Here is a 23,397-nt window from a genome sequence, read left to right as displayed (position 1 = left end):
AATTTGATTTAAAAATCCATTTTAAACTCTTTGTGGTCGTACATAGGGTTACTTTACCCAGAAAAATAAGCTTTATCGCTGTAAACAATACTATCAGCAATCTAAGCTTAATTTTAGGACTCAATAAAGTAAAAGCTTTGTTCAAAGTCTGTATTTTCGAATTATTCGAGCAATTCTCCAGTTCTTTATTTGCTATCCAAACAGGTTTAAAACATCTTTACAATTCTATGAACATAAAGTATTCAATTTGCTTATGGATAGATGTAGATTTCCTCTTTTTGACAAAAAAGTCCTCTAGGATTCAGAAAACAATGCTCACGCTACCTACTATCCATATTTTGAATTGTAACTTAATCGGTAATATTGTTTGAAGTTCATATTTTGTTGGAAAAATCCCTTACTAGAGAGTATTCAAATGTTGGCCCCTTGGCATACTTTTGGGCAAAGTTTGGGCTGCCACTGGGTCTAGTCCTAAATCAGATGGCCTGGCCTGGCTGTTTGGTCATCAAGTTGTGCAATATTCCCATGAATCAGATCGGGCCGAGCCGAAGAAGATATTACAAACTTCGAGTGTGCAGAGTGTACATTACATACGTTACGTACACAAACACACAAACTCTGCCTGACTGCCTTCCCTCTGATAGCTTGCACTTGTTCGCGTCCTAATGCGATGATTGTACCGTCGACACAACGGTCACCATTATGAGTGTGCACTCGCTCGGGCAGCAGCAAGCTCGCGAACGCGACAACTAGCTAATTAGTCATTAACGCCCGATATTTTGTTTATACTATTTGCCCTGCCTGCATGGTGTCGACTCGGATTGAAGATGGAACTAGCAGTGCATGTGGTGTCACGAAGCTAAGTTGACACCATGTGCTTTGGCTATAACTTCAGTGTGTTACGATAGAGCAGCAACAGCAGCAGTAGAGAGTACACAGACACAAACACACACAATGCACTGCGGTGACCATCGGCCCCCAAAGTGCGTTCCGTAAACAGAACCACCAATTGTAACGTGTTTTTCCCGATTTCTCTCTTTTGTGTTTTGCTTCTTGTAGTGCTGAAGGTTGAAGACAACGACGCCGACGGTTGCATCAGTCAGTCAGGCAGCCAGTCTGGCGGGAATGTCCCTGGCTATGGTCGCTGGCGCTTCGTGGCCGTGTGGTGAAAATGTGCCAAAAGTGGCCATCCGTTCGACGTTCTAGCGAGCTTCACAGGCGGCATACGGCACTGACGGTGACGGCGACGGCGGTGTTCAGGAGATGCAAACATAATATCAATTAGCACCACGAACCTGTGACAATAATATGATAGTGCGGCGTGCGGCGGTTCAACAGCAGAGAGTTGGTTCGTTCGTGGCCGTATTTGGTGGAAGAAGAAAACGAAAAACAATGAGTGTTGAAGTCAATCAAACGGAAGAACAACAAAAGTATCAATAGTGCGTGTGCAATCAAGTTGTAACAATAACAGGAAAGTAAAACGTAAAAGTGTGTGTGTGAGTGAGACTTCCCACTCCTAATCCTAACCCCTCCCTCCGTTCCCCAACTACATCCCGTAGTATGCCGATAATGAGGCCGGGGAGTTTGAAGGACCCCGAGATAGCGGAACTGTTCAACAAGCATGACCCGGAGAAGATATTCGACGATCTGCGCGAGATCGGCCATGGCTCGTTCGGTGCGGTCTACTACGCCAAGTGCAATCTCACGCGCGAGATTGTCGCGATCAAGAAGATGTCCTACATGGGCAAACAGAGCATGGAAAAGTGGCAGGATATCCTGAAGGAGATCCGCTTCCTGCGGCAGCTCAACCACCCGAACACGATCGAGTACAAGGGATGCTACCTGCACGAGAACACCGCCTGGCTGGTGATGGAGTACTGCGTGGGGTCCGCGTCCGACATCATCGAGGTGCACAAGCGGCCGCTCAAGGAGGAGGAAATTTCCGCCATCTGTGACGGCGTGCTGCGCGGGCTCAGCTATCTGCACTCGCTCGGCCGGATTCATCGGTGAGTACAAACTAGAAGTATCTGACTAGTCAGTTTTAATTCCGGTTCGTGAATGTGCGCGCAGAACTGTTTCGTCGTACAATTCTGCCACATGCTTTGCCCCACGAGAGGGAGAACCGATAGAAAAGATGTCCAACATCGAAGCGGTATGCCACAGGTGAAATCTTCGCTGAAGACGTTGCAAGATTTCGTATAATGCTACCTACATTTCGATCAACCACTGCTCATTGAAATATTACGTAACCCGAAATCTGAAATTAGAAAAAAAAATACAAAATTTGTTTGCATCAACATTTAATCGTTTATTGCAGAAAGCATACAAAAGTCTGTATCTCCGGAAATTTTCAATTTTGGACCATGACAATCTAAAAAAAAAAAATCAAATTGCAATCAAATCGGGCTTGCTATTTCATCAGGGCACATAACTTTTTTGGACAAGAGTGTGTCCCTTTCACACCTTATGTAAACTGTCATTCGAGTGAAAGGGATACACTATTGTTTACAAACGTTATGTGCCCTTTTGAAATGTTAGGTTCCAAATCCGATTGATTAGGATAATGTTGATTCAATATTTTTCTGACGTTCATTCTATGGAAGATCACATTTTTTGCAAAATAAATAGTATAACAAACAAAAGCCACACATTTGATAAAAAGGACTAAATTCTCCCAAGTTTCTAAGCCACAGACTTGTTTAGAATTGAAGTGTTCGAAGTTAAATTTGAGAAATCGATCATTTTAAACACAAGAGTTCAAAATTTTTAAAATTTTGAAATTTCGTATTAGGGGCAGGGGGGGCAGAAAGGCCCGCCTAAGTAAAGTGCATCAAAAAAACATACAAATTTATGAATTCAGTGTAATAGGCTTATGTTTTGGGATATTTCCTTCATTGCAATGTTGTATACTTGGTTGATGAAATTTTTTAGCTAAAAACTATTTTTGAGCCACTTCAAAAAAAAAAAAAAAAAAAATTCAGCTGCTTTTCGTGGGTGCGGGGAAGAATGGGCCACCTTAGAAAATAAGCCATTTTGTCTAATAAAACGTTGGAGGGAGATAATAAATGATTAAAGGGACATTTCTAACATAGTTTCCATGAAGTTAGACCACTTTTATGAAAATAGTCACTTACCAAAACAAACATTTTTGAAAATAGTTTTAATATGTTGAAATAAGACACTATTTTCACAAATAAGCATCAAAACAACTAAAAAATCAACTAATGTTGCATTAAACGTGATTTGTGAAGCTACCAGGAGCGATAAAATTTCATAACTTTTGATTGTTTTTATAAGGCAGGAAAAGGGTGGTCCATTCTGCCCCCAAGTGGATTTTAATTTAACACTTCCACCACCAAGCCTCTAAATGATTTGAAGGTTCCGTTGTTATTTGATTACCTTCGTAATAGCTCCTGGTAATATTATAAACATTGAACATACTCTTTCAAACAATGTAACTTTCGAGAAAGCTTGTTTAAGAACCTCGAAATAAAGAACATGTGCGTGGTTTTGTCAATAAATTTACATTTTTGCTCATAATTCGAAAAATACAACGAATTCCAAAGTGGTTTTCGGTGTGGTGATGTTATTTGACGTCCTTTATAAAACCCTTGCCTTACAGTTGGTTTAAATCCATTCTAAAGCACAAAACCAATGGTGACCCATTTTGCCCCCATGGGCCATTCTGCCCCCCTGCCCCTAACAGTTTAATAGAGCAAATCTGCGTTTGTAAACAAGCAAGTCAAGTCTATCCCCCTCTTACTTGACGTGAACTGTCACTTGAGCATAAGGGATAGGCTGCTTGTTTACAAACGCAGATTCGCCCTATTGAACTGTTTCTACGGAATTTCTAAATTTAAAAAAAATGAACTGTTGTGTTAAAAATTTACGATTTCTCAAATGTTACTCAAAATTTTTTCTGTACCAGATTTTATATGTTTTTCTCAAAGAATACCACAAACTAAATATAAAAATGTCAAAAAGTCAAAATCGATCAAAAATGACATGGGACAATTATGCGTAGAACGGCAGTACTGCAGAAACGAAACGACCTACGTTTCCCTACCAAAAATAACTGAATGGAAAGTTGGTACCTTTCAATACCAGTGCTGAAAAGTTCTAATTTTTAGCACTGAAATGGGTGCTGAAAAGTTGAACTTTTCAACATTTTTATCGAAAAGTCACATTTTTCAATGTTGTTTAGTTTTGAACGGTGAATTTAAAATTCCATTCTAGAAACGTTTTTCGGAATTTCAAAAAAATGTTGTAAGAAACTCGTTGCACAACTTGTTTTTTCAGAAATCGTCGTATTTATCGTGAAACTACTTACTTTTCCTGTCATTCTTGAACGACAAAAAGCCTACTTTTCTGTACCAAAAATAACAGAATCGAATAGCAACACTTTTCAGCACTAGTTTCGAAAAGCAACACTTTTCTATATTTTTTTAGATTTAAACGATTTATTGACAAAATACGTGAAAATTTTACTCAAAATTTCACTCAATGGGTGTTTTCGGAATTGCAAAAAATGTTGTATGAAACTCGTTGCAAAACTTGTTTTTTTCAGCACTCTTCGTATTTATCCAACTCGGTGAACCTCGTTGGAGAAATGTACGACTCGTGTTGAAAAAATCTTATTTTTGCAACTTGTTGCATAAACTACTATTTCGGAATTGCAGAAAATATTGTAAGCAACTCGTTGCAAAACTTGATTTTTCAGCACTCGAAGTTTTCATCCAACTCGATAAACCTCGTTGGATAAATGTACGACTCGTACTGAAAACTCTTGTTTTCACAATTTGTTGCATATACTACTTTTTTTAAATTCCTAAAATTTTAGGAGTAAAAAAAAATAAAAAAATCTCAATCTTTCCAACTAGAAATTTTCAAATAAAAAAAATCAAATATTTATTGAAAACTAAAAAAAAAAATTCTAGGGAAGATTTAAAGAAAGTTTGGGTACTTGATTATCCGAAGTCTAAGCCAAAATTTAACTTTAATTCTAAAACGTGGCTCCACGCCACCAAGCCTCTTGAAATTTGGACCATTCCGTGATTGTTTCTTTACATTAATATTAGCTCGCGGTAACATTGCACAGTGGGGCGAGGTGGCAATCTAGCGGGACAAAATTAATAGCGCTCTGGGGTTACGTCCTAGAGCTTCGGTGTCTTCAGCAAAGTTGCTCAGAAAAATCAGGGCTACATTTTGGTACTAAAATGTAGTTCCAATTTTGGCCGCATAGGTGGCGCTGAAATCTAACTTTTTCCAGTGACCTCCTAGCGAGTTGGTGTCTTCGACAAAGTTGTAGATCTCGCCAAATTACGTATAGTCACGGAACATGTCAAAATTCTCAAAAATAACTGCGTAAAGTTACAGTTAGTTTAAAAAATAGTTATAATTAAGCTATGAATATTCAGTCAATCTAGCAGGACAAAATTAATAGCGCTCTGGGGTTACGTCCTAGAGCTTCGGTGTCTTCAGCAAAGTTGCTCAGAAAAATCAGGGCTACATTTTGGTACTAAAATGTAGTTCCAATTTTGGCCGCATAGGTGGCGCTGAAATCTAACTTTTTCCAGTGACCTCCTAGCGAGTTGGTGTCTTCGACAAAGTTGTAGATCTCGCCAAATTACGTATAGTCACGGAACATGTCAAAATTCTCAAAAATAACTGCGTAAAGTTACAGTTAGTTTAAAAAATAGTTATAATTAAGCTATGAATATTCAGTCAATCTAGCAGGACAAAATTAATAGCGCTCTGGGGTTACGTCCTAGAGCTTCGGTGTCTTCAGCAAAGTTGCTCAGAAAAATCAGGGCTACATTTTGGTACTAAAATGTAGTTCCAATTTTGGCCGCATAGGTGGCGCTGAAATCTAACTTTTTCCAGTGACCTCCTAGCGAGTTGGTGTCTTCGACAAAGTTGTAGATCTCGCCAAATTACGTATAGTCACGGAACATGTCAAAATTCTCAAAAATAACTGCGTAAAGTTACAGTTAGTTTAAAAAATAGTTATAATTAAGCTATGAATATTCAGTCAATCTAGCAGGACAAAATTAATAGCGCTCTGGGGTTACGTCCTAGAGCTTCGGTGTCTTCAGCAAAGTTGCTCAGAAAAATCAGGGCTACATTTTGGTACTAAAATGTAGTTCCAATTTTGGCCGCATAGGTGGCGCTGAAATCTAACTTTTTCCAGTGACCTCCTAGCGAGTTGGTGTCTTCGACAAAGTTGTAGATCTCGCCAAATTACGTATAGTCACGGAACATGTCAAAATTCTCAAAAATAACTGCGTAAAGTTACAGTTAGTTTAAAAAATAGTTATAATTAAGCTATGAATATTCAGTCAATCTAGCAGGACAAAATTAATGGCGCTCTGGGGTTACGTCCTAGAGCTTCGGTGTCTTCAGCAAAGTTGCTCAGAAAAATCAGGGATACATTTTGGTACTAAAATGTAGTTCCAATTTTGCCGCATAGGTGGCGCTGAAATCTAACTTTTTCCAGTGACCTCCTAGCGAGTTGGTGTCTTCGACAAAGTTGTAGATCTCGCCAAATTACGTATAGTCACGGAACATGTCAAAATTCTCAAAAATAACTGCGTAAAGTTACAGTTAGTTTAAAAAATAGTTATAATTAAGCTATGAATATTCAGTCAATCTAGCAGGACAAAATTAATAGCGCTCTGGGGTTACGTCCTAGAGCTTCGGTGTCTTCAGCAAAGTTGCTCAGAAAAATCAGGGCTACATTTTGGTACTAAAATGTAGTTCCAATTTTGGCCGCATAAGTGGCGCTGAAATCTAACTTTTTCCAGTGACCTCCTAGCGAGTTGGTGTCTTCGACAAAGTTGTAGATCTCGCCAAATTACGTATAGTCACGGAACATGTCAAAATTCTCAAAAATAACTGCGTAAAGTTACAGTTAGTTTAAAAAATAGTTATAATTAAGCTATGAATATTCAGTCAATCTAGCAGGACAAAATTAATGGCGCTTTGGGGTTACGTCATAGAGCTTCGGTGTCTTAAGCAAAGTTGCTCAGAAAAATCAGGGCTACATTTTGGTACTAAAATGTAGTTCCAATTTTGACCGCATAGGTGGCGCTGAAATCTAACTTTTTCCAGTGACCTCCTAGCGAGTTGGTGTCTTCGACAAAGTTGTAGATCTCGCCAAATTACGTAAAGTTACCGAACATGTCAAAATTCTTAAAAATAGCTGTGCAAAAAAACAGTTAGTTTCAAAAATAAACAAATTAGCTTGCGGGCCAAATGTACAAAAAAAAATGAAATTACGTTATTTTCATTTAAAAGACTAAAATATTATCTATCACTTGAAGTTTTTTTAATTTCTGTTATTTTTTGGAAATTTTTAGTATTTAAAAATAATAGAAAACAGAAAATAACAGTTGTCTATCAGTTTTGTTGATTTTATTGTTTTAGGTGTTTGAAAAGGTATTTAGTTTAATGTTCTTGTGTTTTTATTGATATTTGAGACCATTTTTAGGTGACATAAAATCTGAACAATTTATGTAGTGGCGTAATTTTATCTTTCAATGAATTGTAACGTTTTGGACGTTATTTTGCAACATTTAGACTTTGGCCATGGTCGAGTGGAGGCAAAAAAAAATTAAAAAGTGAGATTACAAGCCAAAATTTAAACATTTCAATAAAAAAAAATGGTTATAGAATGTATTATACAAAAGTACTCTTGATTTGCAATCATTATTTTCAAAAAATATAAGATTCGGCAATAAAAAAAACATTTTAGCGATACTGTTCATCTAAAATTTAATTAAATTAAAATTGTTTTTGAATAAACCCGAACATGTACAAAATTATTCTTAACGCAGAGCAATTCATTTTAAATGGATTTCAGCTGACTGCACATAAGTTTCCATTGAAAGTTTGATTTTTTTTTTTGAACAAATATGCTCTATCTCTGATTTGGGGGTGGTGACAAAAGCATTGAAACATACAGTATGTAAAAAAGTATGTTTTAAGCCAAACATAGATCTAGGGTTTTTTCTCAAAATATTTTCCCTAAAAGAGCACTCAGCTAGCAAAATCTAAACGTAGAAATATGTATCCTCCCTGCAAAGGCTTATGAATTGATCTCAGTGAAAGGTTCTCCAAATCTCTGAATTGCAAATGTAACATCCTGGAACAGAACTGCTAAATTCTAATAAAAACACAAATTGAAATTGAAAAAAGTATGTTTACTCCCCTTGGGCACTATGCACAAATTGTGATGAAACATGTAAACAATTTAAAGTTTGACAGAAACCTAGTACCTTTTGTTCAGAAACTCATGCCGAATATTTTGCTACAAAAAGTTCATGAAAAGATGATTTCAAAAAAAAGTTATATAACAAATACTATTACAAAAATCAAAAATGGTGCGAAAAAAATGTGTACACTTTTCGAAAAATTAACATACATAAAGTTATTTGTTGACATATCACCATAAATTCAGTCTCCCAACTCCAAATAGGCATCTTTGACTGGTTGAAAAATAATTTGGATTGAATATAAAGTTTACTAACTACTTAGTATAAATGATTATATACTTCTGGAAATTCTATATAAAACTTATCTAAACTTAATTTTGCATACTTTTAATTTAACTAAATGTCAATATCTTACCATAGAATTGCTAAATAAACTTTTTGAATCGTATACTGGTTCGGATGCGACGAAGTACTAAGTAATTTTGACGAAGTTTATAAGAAATTTTGTCCTGCTAGATTGACTGAATATTCATAGCTTAATTATAACTATTTTTTAAACTAACTGTAACTTTATGCAGTTATTTTTGAGAATTTTGACATGTTCCGTGACTATTCGTAATTTGGCGAGATCTACAACTTTGTCGAAGACACCAACTCGCTAGGAGGTCACTGGAAAAAGTTAGATTTCAGCGCCACCTATGCGGCCAAAATTGGAACTACATTTTAGTACCAAAATGTATCCCTGATTTTTCTGAGCAACTTTGCTGAAGACACCGAAGCTCTAGGACGTAACCCCAGAGCGCCATTAATTTTGTCCTGCTAGATTGACTGAATATTCATAGCTTAATTATAACTATTTTTTAAACTAACTGTAACTTTACGCAGTTATTTTTGAGAATTTTGACATGTTCCGTGACTATACGTAATTTGGCGAGATCTACAACTTTGTCGAAGACACCAACTCGCTAGGAGGTCACTGGAAAAAGTTAGATTTCAGCGCCACCTATGCGGCCAAAATTGGAACTACATTTTAGTACCAAAATGTAGCCCTGATTTTTCTGAGCAACTTTGCTGAAGACACCGAAGCTCTAGGACGTAACCCCAGAGCGCTATTAATTTTGTCCTGCTAGATTGACTGAATATTCATAGCTTAATTATAACTATTTTTTAAACTAACTGTAACTTTACGCAGTTATTTTTGAGAATTTTGACATGTTCGGTGACTATACGTAATTTGGCGAGATCTACAACTTTGTCGAAGACACCAACTCGCTAGGAGGTCACTGGAAAAAGTTAGATTTCAGCGCCACCTATGCGGCCAAAATTGGAACTACATTTTAGTACCAAAATGTAGCCCTGATTTTTCTGAGCAACTTTGCTGAAGACACCGAAGCTCTAGGACGTAACCCCAGAGCGCTATTAATTTTGTCCTGCTAGATTGACTGAATATTCATAGCTTAATTATAACTATTTTTTAAACTAACTGTAACTTTACGCAGTTATTTTTGAGAATTTTGACATGTTCCGTGACTATACGTAATTTGGCGAGATCTACAACTTTGTCGAAGACACCAACTCGCTAGAGGTCACTGGAAAAGTTAGATTTCAGCGCCACCTATGCGGCCAATCTATTGGAACTACATTTTAGTACCAAAATGTAGCCCTGATTTTTCTGAGCAACTTTGCTGAAGACACCGAAGCTCTAGGACGTAACCCCAGAGCGCTATTAATTTTGTCCTGCTAGATTGACTGAATATTCATAGCTTAATTATAACTATTTTTAAACTAACTGTAACTTTACGCAGTTATTTTTGAGAATTTTGACATGTTCGGTGACTATACGTAATTTGGCGAGATCTACAACTTTGTCGAAGACACCAACTCGCTAGGAGGTCACTGGAAAGTTAGATTTCAGCGCCACCTATGCGGCCAAAATTGGAACTACATTTTAGTACCAAAATGTAGCCCTGATTTTTCTGAGCAACTTTGCTGAAGACACCGAAGCTCTAGGACGTAACCCCAGAGCGCTATTAATTTTGTCCCGCTAGATTGCCACCTCGCCCCACTGTGCATTGATTGCAGACATTGAATAAAGAACAGTTTTCTTTCAATCTGTGCAATTCCACTGAGTGTTTTTTAGAACCTTAAAATAATAATAATGTTTGAGGTTATGTGATGAACGAATTAATATTAAATGACCGATTCTTCGGCTCCTTTTCAAAAAAGTCTCAAGCTTTTTTCAGTTATTCAGTTATTTTGGAAAGATAATTGATTTTGCTACAAAGAAATGTCTGCACTACTGAAATTTACAGTTAGTTTTTCGCTTTACTTCATTTAAAATTTGTATGGAGCTGTCAAAGTTTGCTGAAATTTCAGCAAGATTTCATTTACTGAAAAATTCAGTAGTGCAGATTTCAGTAAATTTAACTGATTTCAGTAATGAGAAATTAGTGTGTGTGCTTCTCTAAAAATGAAAATGTAGCGTGACAGGACAACATCGTAAAACTGGACTATCAAAAGGCACTTCAAAACAATCGCTACAGTTTTTCCAACGAAAGGAGCAGATTTCTGATAATAAAAACTACTCTCCCATCCTATGGCTTGCAGACCTAATTTGGTCAACATTTTTGGCTTTTAAGGTTAGAAAACGCATTTAAAGCACATTGCAATTATTGAATCATAATAAAAATGAAATCTTTCATTTAAAAAATCACATCTAAAATTGAAAATTGTGACATTTTGGAGTAGCTTTGCTAAGAATCGGTCAAATGGAAATTCTTTGTTTGTAGGGAAGGCAAAATTTATCCAAATAAAAAAAAAGATCGCAAAAAATCTGAAAAATTGCTTATTAGTATATTTACCATATTGACTTATAATGAAAATTAATAAAACTGATGGAGATAAACTACACTCAAACCCCGATGGTTTGACACCAACTGTTGTCAAACGAACGGGGTCACTTTTTAGTTTGACACCCCTTTTACACGGAGTTCACGCACACTATCAAACGTTTGTTTTGATAGTGTGCGTGAGCGCCGTGTAAAAAGTGACAGTTCGTAACTTTTTAGTTTGACTTTGACCAACCAACGGGGTGATTCAGCTTATTTAGAGAAAAGAGAAATAAAAAAAAGAAAAAAAAATACCCTTCGGCTTATCTCAGTCCCGGGGTATTAGCCCTCGCGCTGCCTCCAACTACCCCCATTGAGCAATGGCAGAGATCCAAGCCACCCAATTCCAAGGTCGTTGGGCTTTGTCCAGCCCCGCCTTAACATAGAAGCGAGCACCAGACGAATCCTCGATCTATCTTAAGATTCCCAACCTAATTCAAGTCGTTTTTTGTTCATATTATATGATGTTTGATTCCTAGGTCCGAATTTCAAGGGGACTGACCGGGATTTGATCCCTGAACCTTCCGCTTATGAGACGGAAGTCGCAAGCATTAAGCCACGGAGTTGGTTATCTATGTTATGAACAGTGGTTGATTATTCATTTGAAGATATTCCTATTGAAGTAATATTTGTTCAACTGTTTCTTGAAAAATAGACATTAAATGTCTAGGTTGAATGCCTTTAAACGTAGATCTAATAACCATTTTGTTATGCCTCTTACAGCGACATCAAGGCGGGCAACATCCTGCTGACGGAGCAGGGCATCGTAAAGCTGGCCGATTTTGGCAGCGCGGCAATCAAGTGTCCCGCTAACAGCTTCGTCGGCACGCCCTACTGGATGGCACCGGAGGTGATCCTGGCGATGGACGAAGGCCAGTACGACGGAAAGGTGGACGTGTGGTCACTCGGAATAACCTGCATTGAGTTGGCCGAGCGGAAGCCGCCCTACTTCAACATGAACGCCATGTCCGCCCTGTACCACATTGCGCAGAACGAGGCTCCGACGCTGCAGGCACCGGATTGGACCGACCACTTTCGTAGCTTCGTGGACTTTTGTCTGAAAAAGTCGCCGCTCGATCGGCCCAACTCGACCAAACTGCTGAGCCATTCGTTCATGACGAGGATACGGTCGCCGAACGTGCTGATCGATCTGATTGCTAGGACGAAGGCTGCCGTCAGGGAGCTGGACAATCTGAACTACAGAAAGATGAAGAAGATCCTGATGGTGGACTCGTGCGAAACGGAGAGTAACGTTGGTGACCCGGAGGACACTCCGGACGAGCAGATCGGTGGCGATAGCAGTAAGAGCAACAGCATAACCTCGGAACACTCGCTGCACTCGGTGGACCAGCACGGTGGAGTGCTGCGGAACGCGTCGAGGCATCGCGGGATGGGTGGACCGGGGTTGCCGCCGCTGCACAGCAACAGCAGCATGAACAACATCGGCGGCGGAGGTGGCATGGGAGGTGGAGGTGGTCGTGATGGCCGCGATGGACTGATGCAGGGCGACGGGCTGAATCGGTTAAGCCTGGGCGTGGGCAGTAGCAGCGGCATGGGAAGTATCAGCGCCGGGGGCAGCGGTTCCGGCTCGATGGGGGCCAGCATGGGCGGCTACCACAACTCGTCGTCTAGTCCGGTCGTGCCGCATCATCATCCGCATCACAACCACGTGTCGCAGGCGGCCGCCAGTGCGGTGGCCGAGCATGGTGCCAACAATTTTGCTACGATTAGGACGACCAGTATTGTGACGAAGCAGCAGAAGGAACACATGCAGGTAGGTTCATCGGACTTTAGTATCAGGAGCCGTATTTAATGCGATCTCTTTCTATTTTTTGCAGGAGGAAATGCACGAACAAATGTCCGGCTACAAGCGAATGCGCCGAGAGCATCAGGCAGCCTTAGTGAAGCAGGAGGAGCGGTGTAAGGTTGAGATGGAACAGCATAAGGGAGCACTAGACAAGGAATATGATCTTCTACTACACAACTTCACTAGAGAACTAGATAAATTATCTGTAAGTGGCTTGCTCGATTGTAAGAATTTATCTAACCAAACTCACCATTTGCAGGTCAAACATCAGCAGGAGATCGAACGTAGAGTTAAGCAAAACAACGGCGCCGAAAAGAAACTGTACAAGGAGATATCGACCCGGCAGGACGGCGACCGGAAGGCGTTCGAGATGCATAAAAAGAAGGAATACAAGGCGAACAAGGAACGCTGGAAGCGCGAGCTGTCGATGGACGACTCGACGCCGAAGCGGCAACGGGATGCCACCCTGCAGTACGTTCAACGCGCCGAGAGTCGTGAAGAGTTGGTTTAATGTCAAAACTCTATTGTTTTCTTTTTTTTCCAGGAGCCAAAAGGACAACCTGAAGCAAGCGGAGGCTCAAGAGGAGCAGCGGATGCTGCGGGTACAGAAGAACTACATCGAACTCGAGATGCGCAAGTTCCGGAGGAAAAAGATGGTCCTGCTGCACGATCTCGAGAATCAGCTGCTGCGGGATGTAAGTTGTTGGCTAGTTTCGAGCGATAGCAGTTGCAATCTTTTTTTTTCTGAATTGCAGGAATTGAGCAAAAAGCAACAGCAACTCGAGCAGGCCCACGGGATGCTCATCAAGCACCACGAAAAGACTCAGGATCTAGAATATCGACAGCAGAAGAGCGTGCATGCCCTCCGCGAGGAGCAAGTAAGTCGTTGTTTGAGCAGCCAATCAAACTTCTGAACTGAAAAAAATGCTTCTTTGTCCCTTCGCAGATATCAAAACAACACGAGAGCGAACTGCGCAACCAGAAGGAGTACATGGACCGGGCCGAGCGGGAACTGCTGAGGAAGCACGCGCTTGAACTGAAACAGCAACCGAAGAGTTTAAAGGTAAGTCATCGATGCTGCTGCTGCTGCTGCCGAAGAGTACCACCTGCTAACGAAATTAAAATCATTTTGCAGCAAAAGGAGCTCCAAATCCGTAAACAGTTCCGAGAGACGTGTAAAACTCAAACGCGCCAGTACAAGGCACTGAAAGCTCAAATCCTGCAGACGACGCCTAAGGAGGAACAAAAAGCTGTGATAAAGAAACTGAAGGAGGAGCAACACCGGAAGTTAACGTTATTGGGTGATCAGGTGAGATTTAACTTGAAACAAGTCAAGAATTTCATTGCTGATTCGCATTCGTCTTCCAGTACGAGCAAAGTATTGCTGACATGCTGCAGAAGCAGAGCCTGCGGCTGGACGAGAGCCAGGAGGTGGAGTGCCACCAGCTGAAGGACCGGCTCCAGTACGAGCTGGACATCCTGACGGCGTACCAGAGCAAGAACCGCATGCAGGCGCAGGCCCAGCGCGACCGGGAGCGGAAGGAGCTCGAGGATCGCGTCAGCGTGCGGCGTGCGCTGCTGGAGAGTAAGGTGAGTTGAACGATACCTACTGCGTACTGGCTCAGGTGGACTGAAGGCGTATTCTTCTAGATGGACACTGAGCTGCAGCAGTTCAACCAGGAGCGCGCGGAACGGATTCGGCTGCTCCGGGAGCGGCACGAGAAGCAGCTGGAGGCGTTCGACGAGGAATCGGCACGGATGGGCTTCAGGTAAGCACCTTTTTATTTAATCGAAGCTTTTCAAGGGATGATAATAGTAAAATCAAGCTCATATTTGGGATGACGGCTCGTCAAATGAATCCCGTTAGCTTATGCTGAACGCTGGCGCTTTTTTCTTGTCCTGGTTCTCGAGGTTCTTTCACCGAATGAAACAGTCAAGGAAATTCGCCGTGTGATTTCCACTACAGTTAGCGCACTTGATGCGCGCCTTATGCTGTTAGACGTTTTCTCCAGAAGGTTTTCCGCGGAAGACAGAACTTTTCAGTGAAGTGGGTCTCTCTACACTTTACGAACCGGAGTGGTAGATTGCAGTTTCTGGAGCCTGCGTCGGTCGGATACTTCGTGTGGAATCGCCACGTCACAATGAAGCCGTCCAGTCCAGTGACGGACCCACGTTCCAAGTACAGGAGGTTCAAGGTTTATGTATCTGTCACTGGTTTCGATCTCGAAAGCACCTTAAACTCCCGAGGCTTAATTTTGACGCCCGTCGGGTGACTCGCTAGGTTGGAGATCGGACTGTCTGGACATTAATGAAGGTGCAGAAAATTGTGGGAACGCGCTGCAAAAATTCTGCAATTCTTCGGGAAGGGGAATAGACCTAATATTTGAGCCCCTCAGCCCCTTTTTAAGAATTAACAATTCCCTGAAAATGTTTGTTGCTGTTGTTTTTTATTTCAAAAAGGATTGATGAAAATAAATGATGAAACTCGTAGAGATTTTCTAATCTTTCTGGTAAATACATTCAAAGCTACTAATCAAAGTTGTTAATATGGGTATCAAATGAATTGAAATTTTGTATGCTTGATCAATTTATTAGAGTTTTTTTTTGAAAATACTAAAATTTTCACAAAATACCGTAATTTTTTTCGAAACTACTCAAATTTTCAAAATATGCAATATGGGTAATCAAAGCGAAATTTTTAAAGCGATTTTATTTTTGTAGTTTTATTTGAAAAATACTAAAATTTTCACAAATAATCGTATTTATTTGAAACTACTCAAATTTTTAAAATTTGCAATATGGGTATCAAACGAATTATTTTTTTGTGAATGTGAAAATTTTAGTATTTTTCAAAGAAAAAAAACTTTATAAAGTGCAAAAGCAAACAAAATTTCGCTTCGTTCGATACCCATATTGCATTTTTTTTGTAAATTTGAGTATTTTCGAGAGATACAACAGTACTTTGTGTTTTTTTTTTTGTATTTTCCAAAAATAGCCTCTGTTAATATGAAAAATAAAACAAAATTTTGCTTCATTTGATACTGATATTGCATATTAAAAAAAATTTATTTTCAAAAAAAATATAGCATACAAAATTTTGCTTCGTTTGATTTCTTTATTGCATATTTTGAAAATTAGAGTATTTTCGAAAAAATAAGATAAAATAATTTAACCAATTTTGATAAATTAGCATTTTGCATTTTTGTAGATTTGATTGAGTATTTTTGAAAAATACGGTATTTTGTGAAAATTTTAGTATTTAAAAAAAAAACTCTTTATGTGAAAAAGCAAACCAAATTTCACTTTGTTTGAACCATATTGCTTTAAAATTTTAGTTTTTAACCAAAAATATTCTAATCAAGTGAAAAAGCATACAATATTCCGCTTCGTTTGATACCTATATTGCTAATTATGAAAATTTTAATATTTTCGAAAAAATACCATATTTTGTGAAAATTTAACATGAAATGGTTGAATAAATCGATTTTAAAAATGAGATATGATGACGAGTTAAAATGCGTAACCGGAAAAGAAGGTGTGCATGCCTGGCACGAACACTCAAAGCGTGTTCTAGCGTGTTACTCGTACTGACTCAGAGCAAGGGTGAGATGTAGGTGTAAGGGCAGTGCGTGTTCGTCGGGAACCAAGTGCATAAGATCGGTCAAGGCCCGTTCTTACACTGAAAATGCGAATTGCGAATTTAAAAATGAGATATCGTCCAGTATCGGCGATAAGATTATCGCCGTTAGAATTATCAAAAAACCATAACGATAAAACTATCGTTATCGAGCCTCGATAATTTTATAGTTAACAACCTTGCTTCTATTCCTTAAATCTTGTCATATTCAATACAAAAATGTATGTGTCTAAATCTTTAAAAAAGAAGGGTAAATCTCTATTAATATTTTTTTTTATTTTCTTGTTTTTAACATCAAATTCGAGTTCTACGACTCCATTTTAGCCAAGTTTGAACAGTTGATTGCCTATTAAAAAACAAAACTGGATTTTTTTAAATATAAATAAATCTCTACAATTAAGCAGGCATTAGACTATTCGCAAACAAACAAACTTTTTGACAGCGCATAATTGTCCCATGTTCAAAAAAGTGCAACTGAGAAAAACGCGATTGAAATTTTTCGACCGATTTCTGTGTTTCTACGCATAATTGTCCCGTGGGTTCCTATTCGCCCTATGTGTCCCTAATCGCCCCAGTTAGCAGTTTATCACCCTTATTTGTGATCCTCTTGCTATACAACAGGTAAACAAGGCTTAATGCTTAGTAAAACTAATGATTCCGCGTAAGAAAATACTTGGTGGGACAATTATGCGTAGAAGTTCAACGATGGGACAAACAGACTTGGTGTTGTTTTTGATGAGTTTCCGAACAAAGTACCAGATTTTATGTGTTTTTCTTAAAGTACACATCAGACTAAACTTAAAAATGGCAAAAAGTCAAAATCGTCAAAAACTGACATTGGACAATTATGCGTAGAACGGCAGTGCATCAATCAAAAAACGGGTTTCTTTGTGTTGTTTGTAGAAGCATTTTAGGGGAACAGCATCTAATTCCAGCGTGCCTCTAATGTTGGCAGGTCAGAACTTTGACATGCAATTAAAGCTAGATAAAAGCGTTTTCAACTGAAATCGAGTGATAAATAGCTCAATAAGAAGTGAGCAAGCAAGTTTCTACCAAAAGTTTTGCAAAATTAGTTGTTTAAATAGTGAAAATCAGCAAATTGGATGGAGTTAGGAGCGAGAGCTTAACCTGCCAAAGATACGAGAATTTCCCCTACATATATGTAAAATGCATATATGTGATTATTTTTTTTATTTCAGTTTAATATTTCTGGACCGTGAATTCAGAACCCATTGACAGTCATAACCCCAAGAGTGAAGGACAGCATATACTGCCGTTCTACGCATAATTGTCTCATGTTCAAAAAAGTGCAACTGAGAAAAACGCGATTGAAATTTTTCGACCGATTTCTGTGTTTCTACGCATAATTGTCCCGTGGGTTCCTATTCGCCCTATGTGTCCCTAATCACCCCAGTTAGCAGTTTATCACACTTATTTGTGATTCTCTTGCTTTACAAAAGGTAAACAAGACATAATGTTTAGTAAAACTAATGATTCCGTGTAATGGCCTATCTACAATCACTTAACTTAGAAAATTTCACTTAGCTTAGGAGTTTGAATCAATGGAAATGAATCTGATCTTCTGCAATGAAAAGGAATAAAATTAGAAACTTGACGTATGGTTTGGAAAATTTCAAAATCTACGGTAAGTTGACGTTTCCATATCAAAGGTAAACAAACAACTGCATAGCAACGTATATCAGCCCAGCAAATTTTCTAAGTTGATTGTGGATGACGGCCGTAAGTTGTGTACATTTTCTAAGTTTTACTTTACTTAACTATTCTAAGCTAAGTGATTGTAGATAGGCCATAAGAAAATACTTGGTGGGACAATTATGCATAGAAGTTTAACGATGGGAAAAACAGACTAGGTGTTGTTTTCAATGAGTTTCCGAACAAAGTACCAGATTTTATGTGTTTTTCTTAAAATACACATCAAACTAAACTTAAAAATGCCATAAAGTCAAAATCGTCCAAAACTGACATGGGACAATTATGCGTAGAACGGCAGTATATGACCTTAAAATTTTTAATTGTGTACAGCAACACTGTGCTGAGTGGAGTTCAATCCGTTTGGCTCTCAGCTGACAGCAAGGATGTCTATGTTGTGACGCTGTCAAGCGCATCAATGTCATGTGTTTTAGCTCATAGTAATTATGATGTTTTAACTGTGTGCCGTGTGCAATCCGTCCCTAAAAGGTGGGATGTGGCCTGAACTGGACCGCACATCAGGACACAACATTTGTGAAAAGAAGGGTGAATGCAAAATCAATTTTTGCATTTTCTTGAAAAAATATCATTATCATTTAAATGGTAAAAAGGCACTGTAGAACGAGTTGTGGCGCTATAACCACGGCAAATAGTGTCCAGGGCATTCGTGGAAATACAATGTCCCATCCCAGAGGGTCCCGGAGTACCAAACCTTCTGAGCATGGTGCTCCCAACGAATACAACCAAATATCGGAGCTGTCGGTTCAGAATTGTGTTGTTGTTCGAACACTCAGTGCTCAAACTCAACCCAATTACGAGTCATCTCTGCGATACGGCTTTACGCAGTAGGCCTGGCCGCTTTAACGCTTGTGATGTTTCAATGCATTTCAATGCAATGGCGCACTGGAAATCTGGTGTTTTTTTTTTTTGAAAAGGTCCAATAAACCAAATTTTCAGATTTTGCTTTTTGGGTGTTTTTTAATACCCCTGACTCAAGGCGGTTCCAAAAACACCCAAAAAGCAAAAATTGGAAATTTGGTTTATTGAACCTTTTCAAAAAAAAAAAAAAAATCTCCGGAAATGTTAATAAATTACAAGAAGAGTGCTAGGCGTCATCTAACCTAATGCACTCTCCAGGATCCCTTCGAAAGATTGGTTGCGCTAGGGTCTGATTAGATTAGATTAGATTAGAGGCATAGTCTGATACACTGCAAAATCTACTGCATACTTATTTTCACATAAAATATAGAAAATGTTAACCAAAGTTGACCTCAGAAAAAAAAACATTTTTTTAAACAATGGCCATTTTGTCTAATAAAACGTTGAAAGGAGATAATAAATGATTAAAGGGACCTTTCTAACATAGTTTCCATGAAGTTAGACCACTTTTATGAAAATAGTCACTTACCAAAACAAACATTTTTGAAAATAGTTTTAATATGTTGAAATAAGACACTATTTTTACAAATAAGCATCAAAACAACTAAAAAATCAACTTGTGTTGCATTAAACGTGATTTGTGAACCTATCAGGAGCGACATAATCGATTTAACCAAAATTTCATAACTTTTGATAGTTTTTATAAGGCAGGAAAAGGATGGTCCATTCTGCCCCCAAGTAGATTTTAATTTAACACTTCCACCACCAAGCCTCTAAATTGATTTGAGGTTCCGTTGTTGTTTGATTACCTTCGTAATAGCTCATGGTAACTATAATGTTACAACATTGAACATTTTTTTATCAAACAATCGAACTTTCTAGAAAGCTTATTTTAGAAACTCGAAATAAACAACATTTGCGTGGTTTTGTCAATAAATTTACATTTTTGCTCATAATTCGAAAAATACAACGAATTCCAAAGTGGTTTTCGGTGTGGTGATGTTATTTGACGTCCTTTATAACACCCTTGCCTTACAGTTGGTTTAAATCCATTCTAAAGCACAAAACCAAGGGTGGCCCATTCTGCCCCCATGGGCCATTCTGCCCCCCTGCCCCTATCCTATTTAGGATATTAAAGTTGATGATATCTCAAGATAATAAAACCTTCAATTCTTCTACCTTTCCAGTGCACTGGCGTTGGCCGAAGCGTCCAAGGAGACGTACCCGGACGAGGAGGGCAGCCTGTCGGGCTCGATGCTGAGCCTGGCGCACAGTAACAGTTCTACCAGCTTCCCGGCCGGCTCGCTCTAGCACAGATCCCGCTGGACCGGCACCGCCACGTCGTCGAGTCACAACTCTATGTAGGGCTCCTGGGAGTAAGGTATGACTGCGGGGAATGGGACGTCGTGTGCAAAACAACAGATTGTGGGTCGTCGGTTCCAGTTTCGCGAGAGTGGTTGTGCCTCGAAATCGGAAGCTTTATGTTTTTTTTTGTTTGTTTCGTGCTCGTGTTTTTATTCGTTGTTATATCTGCACGCGCGCTCGTTTGCAGAGTTAAGAAAAATGCCATCGTTATCATTTTTCCTGAAGCTTTTTTCTCCTTACTCTTTACCCAAATCTGTCCAAACTATTCTGGAAGTGAGCTCTGCTAGAGAATCGCATTCCTTCTAAATTCTAGTCAAATTATCGTTTCTTTCTTTTAACCTGACGAATGTGCTCGTTGTTCACTGCACGGGATGAAGTGGGACGTCGCGGATGTCCTCTCGAGATGATAATACTCATGTTGAATTCGAATGATTTATAGTTGCTAGGACCATCAAACACAAACACATCTCGTAGTCGTCGTCATTTGTAAATAATCGTGCATTCGCTTGAGCCACACCAACACGTGCGTGCGTGTTTTCTAAGCTATGTTATACTCTTGTGTCAAAGAAAGAATAAAAATTTATAAAATAAAGAAAAGGTTCAAAGTCGTACGCTATTTGTGCTAGTTGCTGCAACGCTTTACTCGCTGCGGCCCCTCAGACGTCCCAGTTGCAGTGGAACTCTGCGTTCGTTGTCCCCTTTTCCGCCGTTTCCGGAATGTGTTTCGAGGCATCACCACTCTCTGAACTGCGCGGGTGAGCAATGCAAACGTTGGGCGTGTAAAAAGGGGAAAAAAAAACGTAAGAGAGAAAGAGTAGAAGTGAAAACATGTTTCTTTACATTATAAGTAATACTACTTACCTTATAAAATATTATACACACAAACACCCAAACACACACACACACACACACCCATATGAGCAAACACACCGTAGGACCTAGCTGTCGGAAGAATAAATCTTTGTTTTTAGTTTTCTAATTTAATCTAGTGTCTATAGATGAGAGAAGCAACAATAAAAAAAACATGAAAACGAACAAAAAAAAAAGGCTTGTCGCGCGCTCGGTGTTAAAAAGCGTGCGCGCGCGTGCGTTTTGATCAAATCAGTAGCGTGTGGTAATTTATATTTATAACCGACATAGTTTACCATTTCCGCTCTACAGTTCCCTCGTGTTGTGTACATTTTTCTTAGTTTAATTTTGTAATTATTAAATTTACATTAAAACACACACATATACTGCGCGCGATTCGTTTATAGTTTCACCACTAAGAGAGAAAAAGAGAAAAGAGAGAGAGAGAGTGCAGTCGCATTAGAGAAAGAAATCGTTATGTTGTGGTATGTAAAAACCAACTGAAATTAGTTATTTAATGTTTTAGTTATAAAACAATTTAAGTAAACTCCACAGAAAGATTAAAAAGAAGAAAAAAAAAATCAATAACGTATTGTAATTCTCTCACAATTGCTAAGATTACAGCTAGATAAACTAATTTAATAAAGCCGAAAAGTATATTAAAAACAAAACAATTACACACAACACTCTTATAAACGAAAAGAAAAAGAAGAAAAAAATAATGCTGCTAGAGCTTTTTTACCTTATTGACAGTACATATTACTACACACTGAACTAAAACCAACAAAAATTAAAGAAAACAAGAGTAAACAAGCAAGTGAGCCAGAAAAAAAAGTTAAACCAAGCATGCAACGAGAGACAGAGAGCGAGCGAGAGGGAGCGATAATCTGTGTGTGTGCGAGAGAATGTGACATTTTTTTAAACTGCAAAGCAAAAAAAAAAAAAAAATAGAATCGATTTGTTTCGTTATGAAACAGCGCAACAACCATGATTAACAGCAAAAAAACACTCACGCTTTGCAAACGTGTAACAAATTTTTCACACTATGAAAAAAAAACGAGGAAAAGAGAGAGAGCAACAAATCGGTAATTTAATCAAGAACAAGCGACGAAGAAACAATTTAAGCAAAACACACACTCAATAAGCGCGCCGCAGCAAGCCAATACCAATTAATACAGAAACTACAACAAAGCAAGACTAATAAATGTTTAGGGGGGGGAGCGAAGTTTGCTAATAACAATTGGGGAGTGTGGGCGCGTGCGTGTGTCCAGCAAGGAACGTGAGAGGAGGGAAACACTAGAGAGCAGGACAGGATGGATTGCTAATTATAAACAAAACAAAGGAAGATAAAACCGTTTCTGATGATTGATGATTAGAAAGAAGATAATAAACACACTAAACCAATTCAAGTAATCTAGAAATGATAATCAAAGCTGTTTCTTTAAGTAATGTTTGTTATATATCACCGTATCCCAATTTAAATTTGCATAGTTTATTACTTACTTTACTTTATCAGCAACGGGTCTATCGACCCAACGCTGAACTAATCGAAGATTTCCAGCATGCTCGATTTTGGGCCGTTCGTCTCCAGTCCGAAGGTTTTTATGGGACTTCGGATAATCGAAACACAAACAAAAAAATGGTTTGTATTTTTTTTTTATTTTCTTTCTTTTAACATCAATTTCGAGTTCTGCGATCCCATTTTAGTCAAATTTGAAAAGTTGGTTGCGTGTTAAATCGAGGTATGCATTTTTTCAATATTTCATCACCGCCATTTTCGAAAATTCGAAATAATCTTTTTGCAATTACGTCGTGAAACTATTTACTTTTCCTGTCATTCTTGAACGACATAATAGCCTACTTTTTTGTACCAAAAATAACAGAATCGAATAGCAACACTTTTCAAAATAACGACATAATAGCCTACTTTTTTGTACCAAAAATAACAGAATCGAATAGCAACACTTTTCAAAATAAATGCTGAAAAGTTCTACTTTTCAGCACTGAAATAGGTGCTGAAAAGTTGAACTTTTCAGCACTTGTTTCGAA

At 38.6% G+C, this 23,397-nt stretch overlaps 1 protein-coding gene across 1 annotated transcript in view; it reads left to right on the top strand.

The window, feature by feature from the left end:
• LOC6053746 (serine/threonine-protein kinase Tao) overlaps positions 1-22,775 on the top strand; it is a 34,181-nt gene extending 11,406 nt beyond the window's left edge. The window contains exons 2-12 of the mRNA XM_038259068.1: positions 1,060-2,006; positions 11,825-12,875; positions 12,940-13,113; positions 13,168-13,379; positions 13,453-13,603; positions 13,664-13,786; positions 13,855-13,971; positions 14,044-14,217; positions 14,277-14,498; positions 14,559-14,677; positions 20,322-22,775. Of these exons, the coding sequence (XP_038114996.1) occupies positions 1,561-2,006; positions 11,825-12,875; positions 12,940-13,113; positions 13,168-13,379; positions 13,453-13,603; positions 13,664-13,786; positions 13,855-13,971; positions 14,044-14,217; positions 14,277-14,498; positions 14,559-14,677; positions 20,322-20,445 (2,913 nt within the window). The 5' untranslated portion in view covers positions 1,060-1,560 and the 3' untranslated portion in view covers positions 20,446-22,775. The remainder of the gene's footprint in view (positions 1-1,059; positions 2,007-11,824; positions 12,876-12,939; positions 13,114-13,167; positions 13,380-13,452; positions 13,604-13,663; positions 13,787-13,854; positions 13,972-14,043; positions 14,218-14,276; positions 14,499-14,558; positions 14,678-20,321) is intronic.
• Positions 22,776-23,397: the final 622 nt, after the last annotated feature.

Source organism: Culex quinquefasciatus, chromosome 3 (assembly GCF_015732765.1).
Source record: "Culex quinquefasciatus strain JHB chromosome 3, VPISU_Cqui_1.0_pri_paternal, whole genome shotgun sequence".
Classification (NCBI taxonomy): Eukaryota; Metazoa; Arthropoda; class Insecta; order Diptera; family Culicidae; genus Culex; species Culex quinquefasciatus.
The sequence above is the reverse complement of the archived record's forward strand: the minus strand, read 5'-3'. Positions and strand labels throughout refer to the sequence as shown.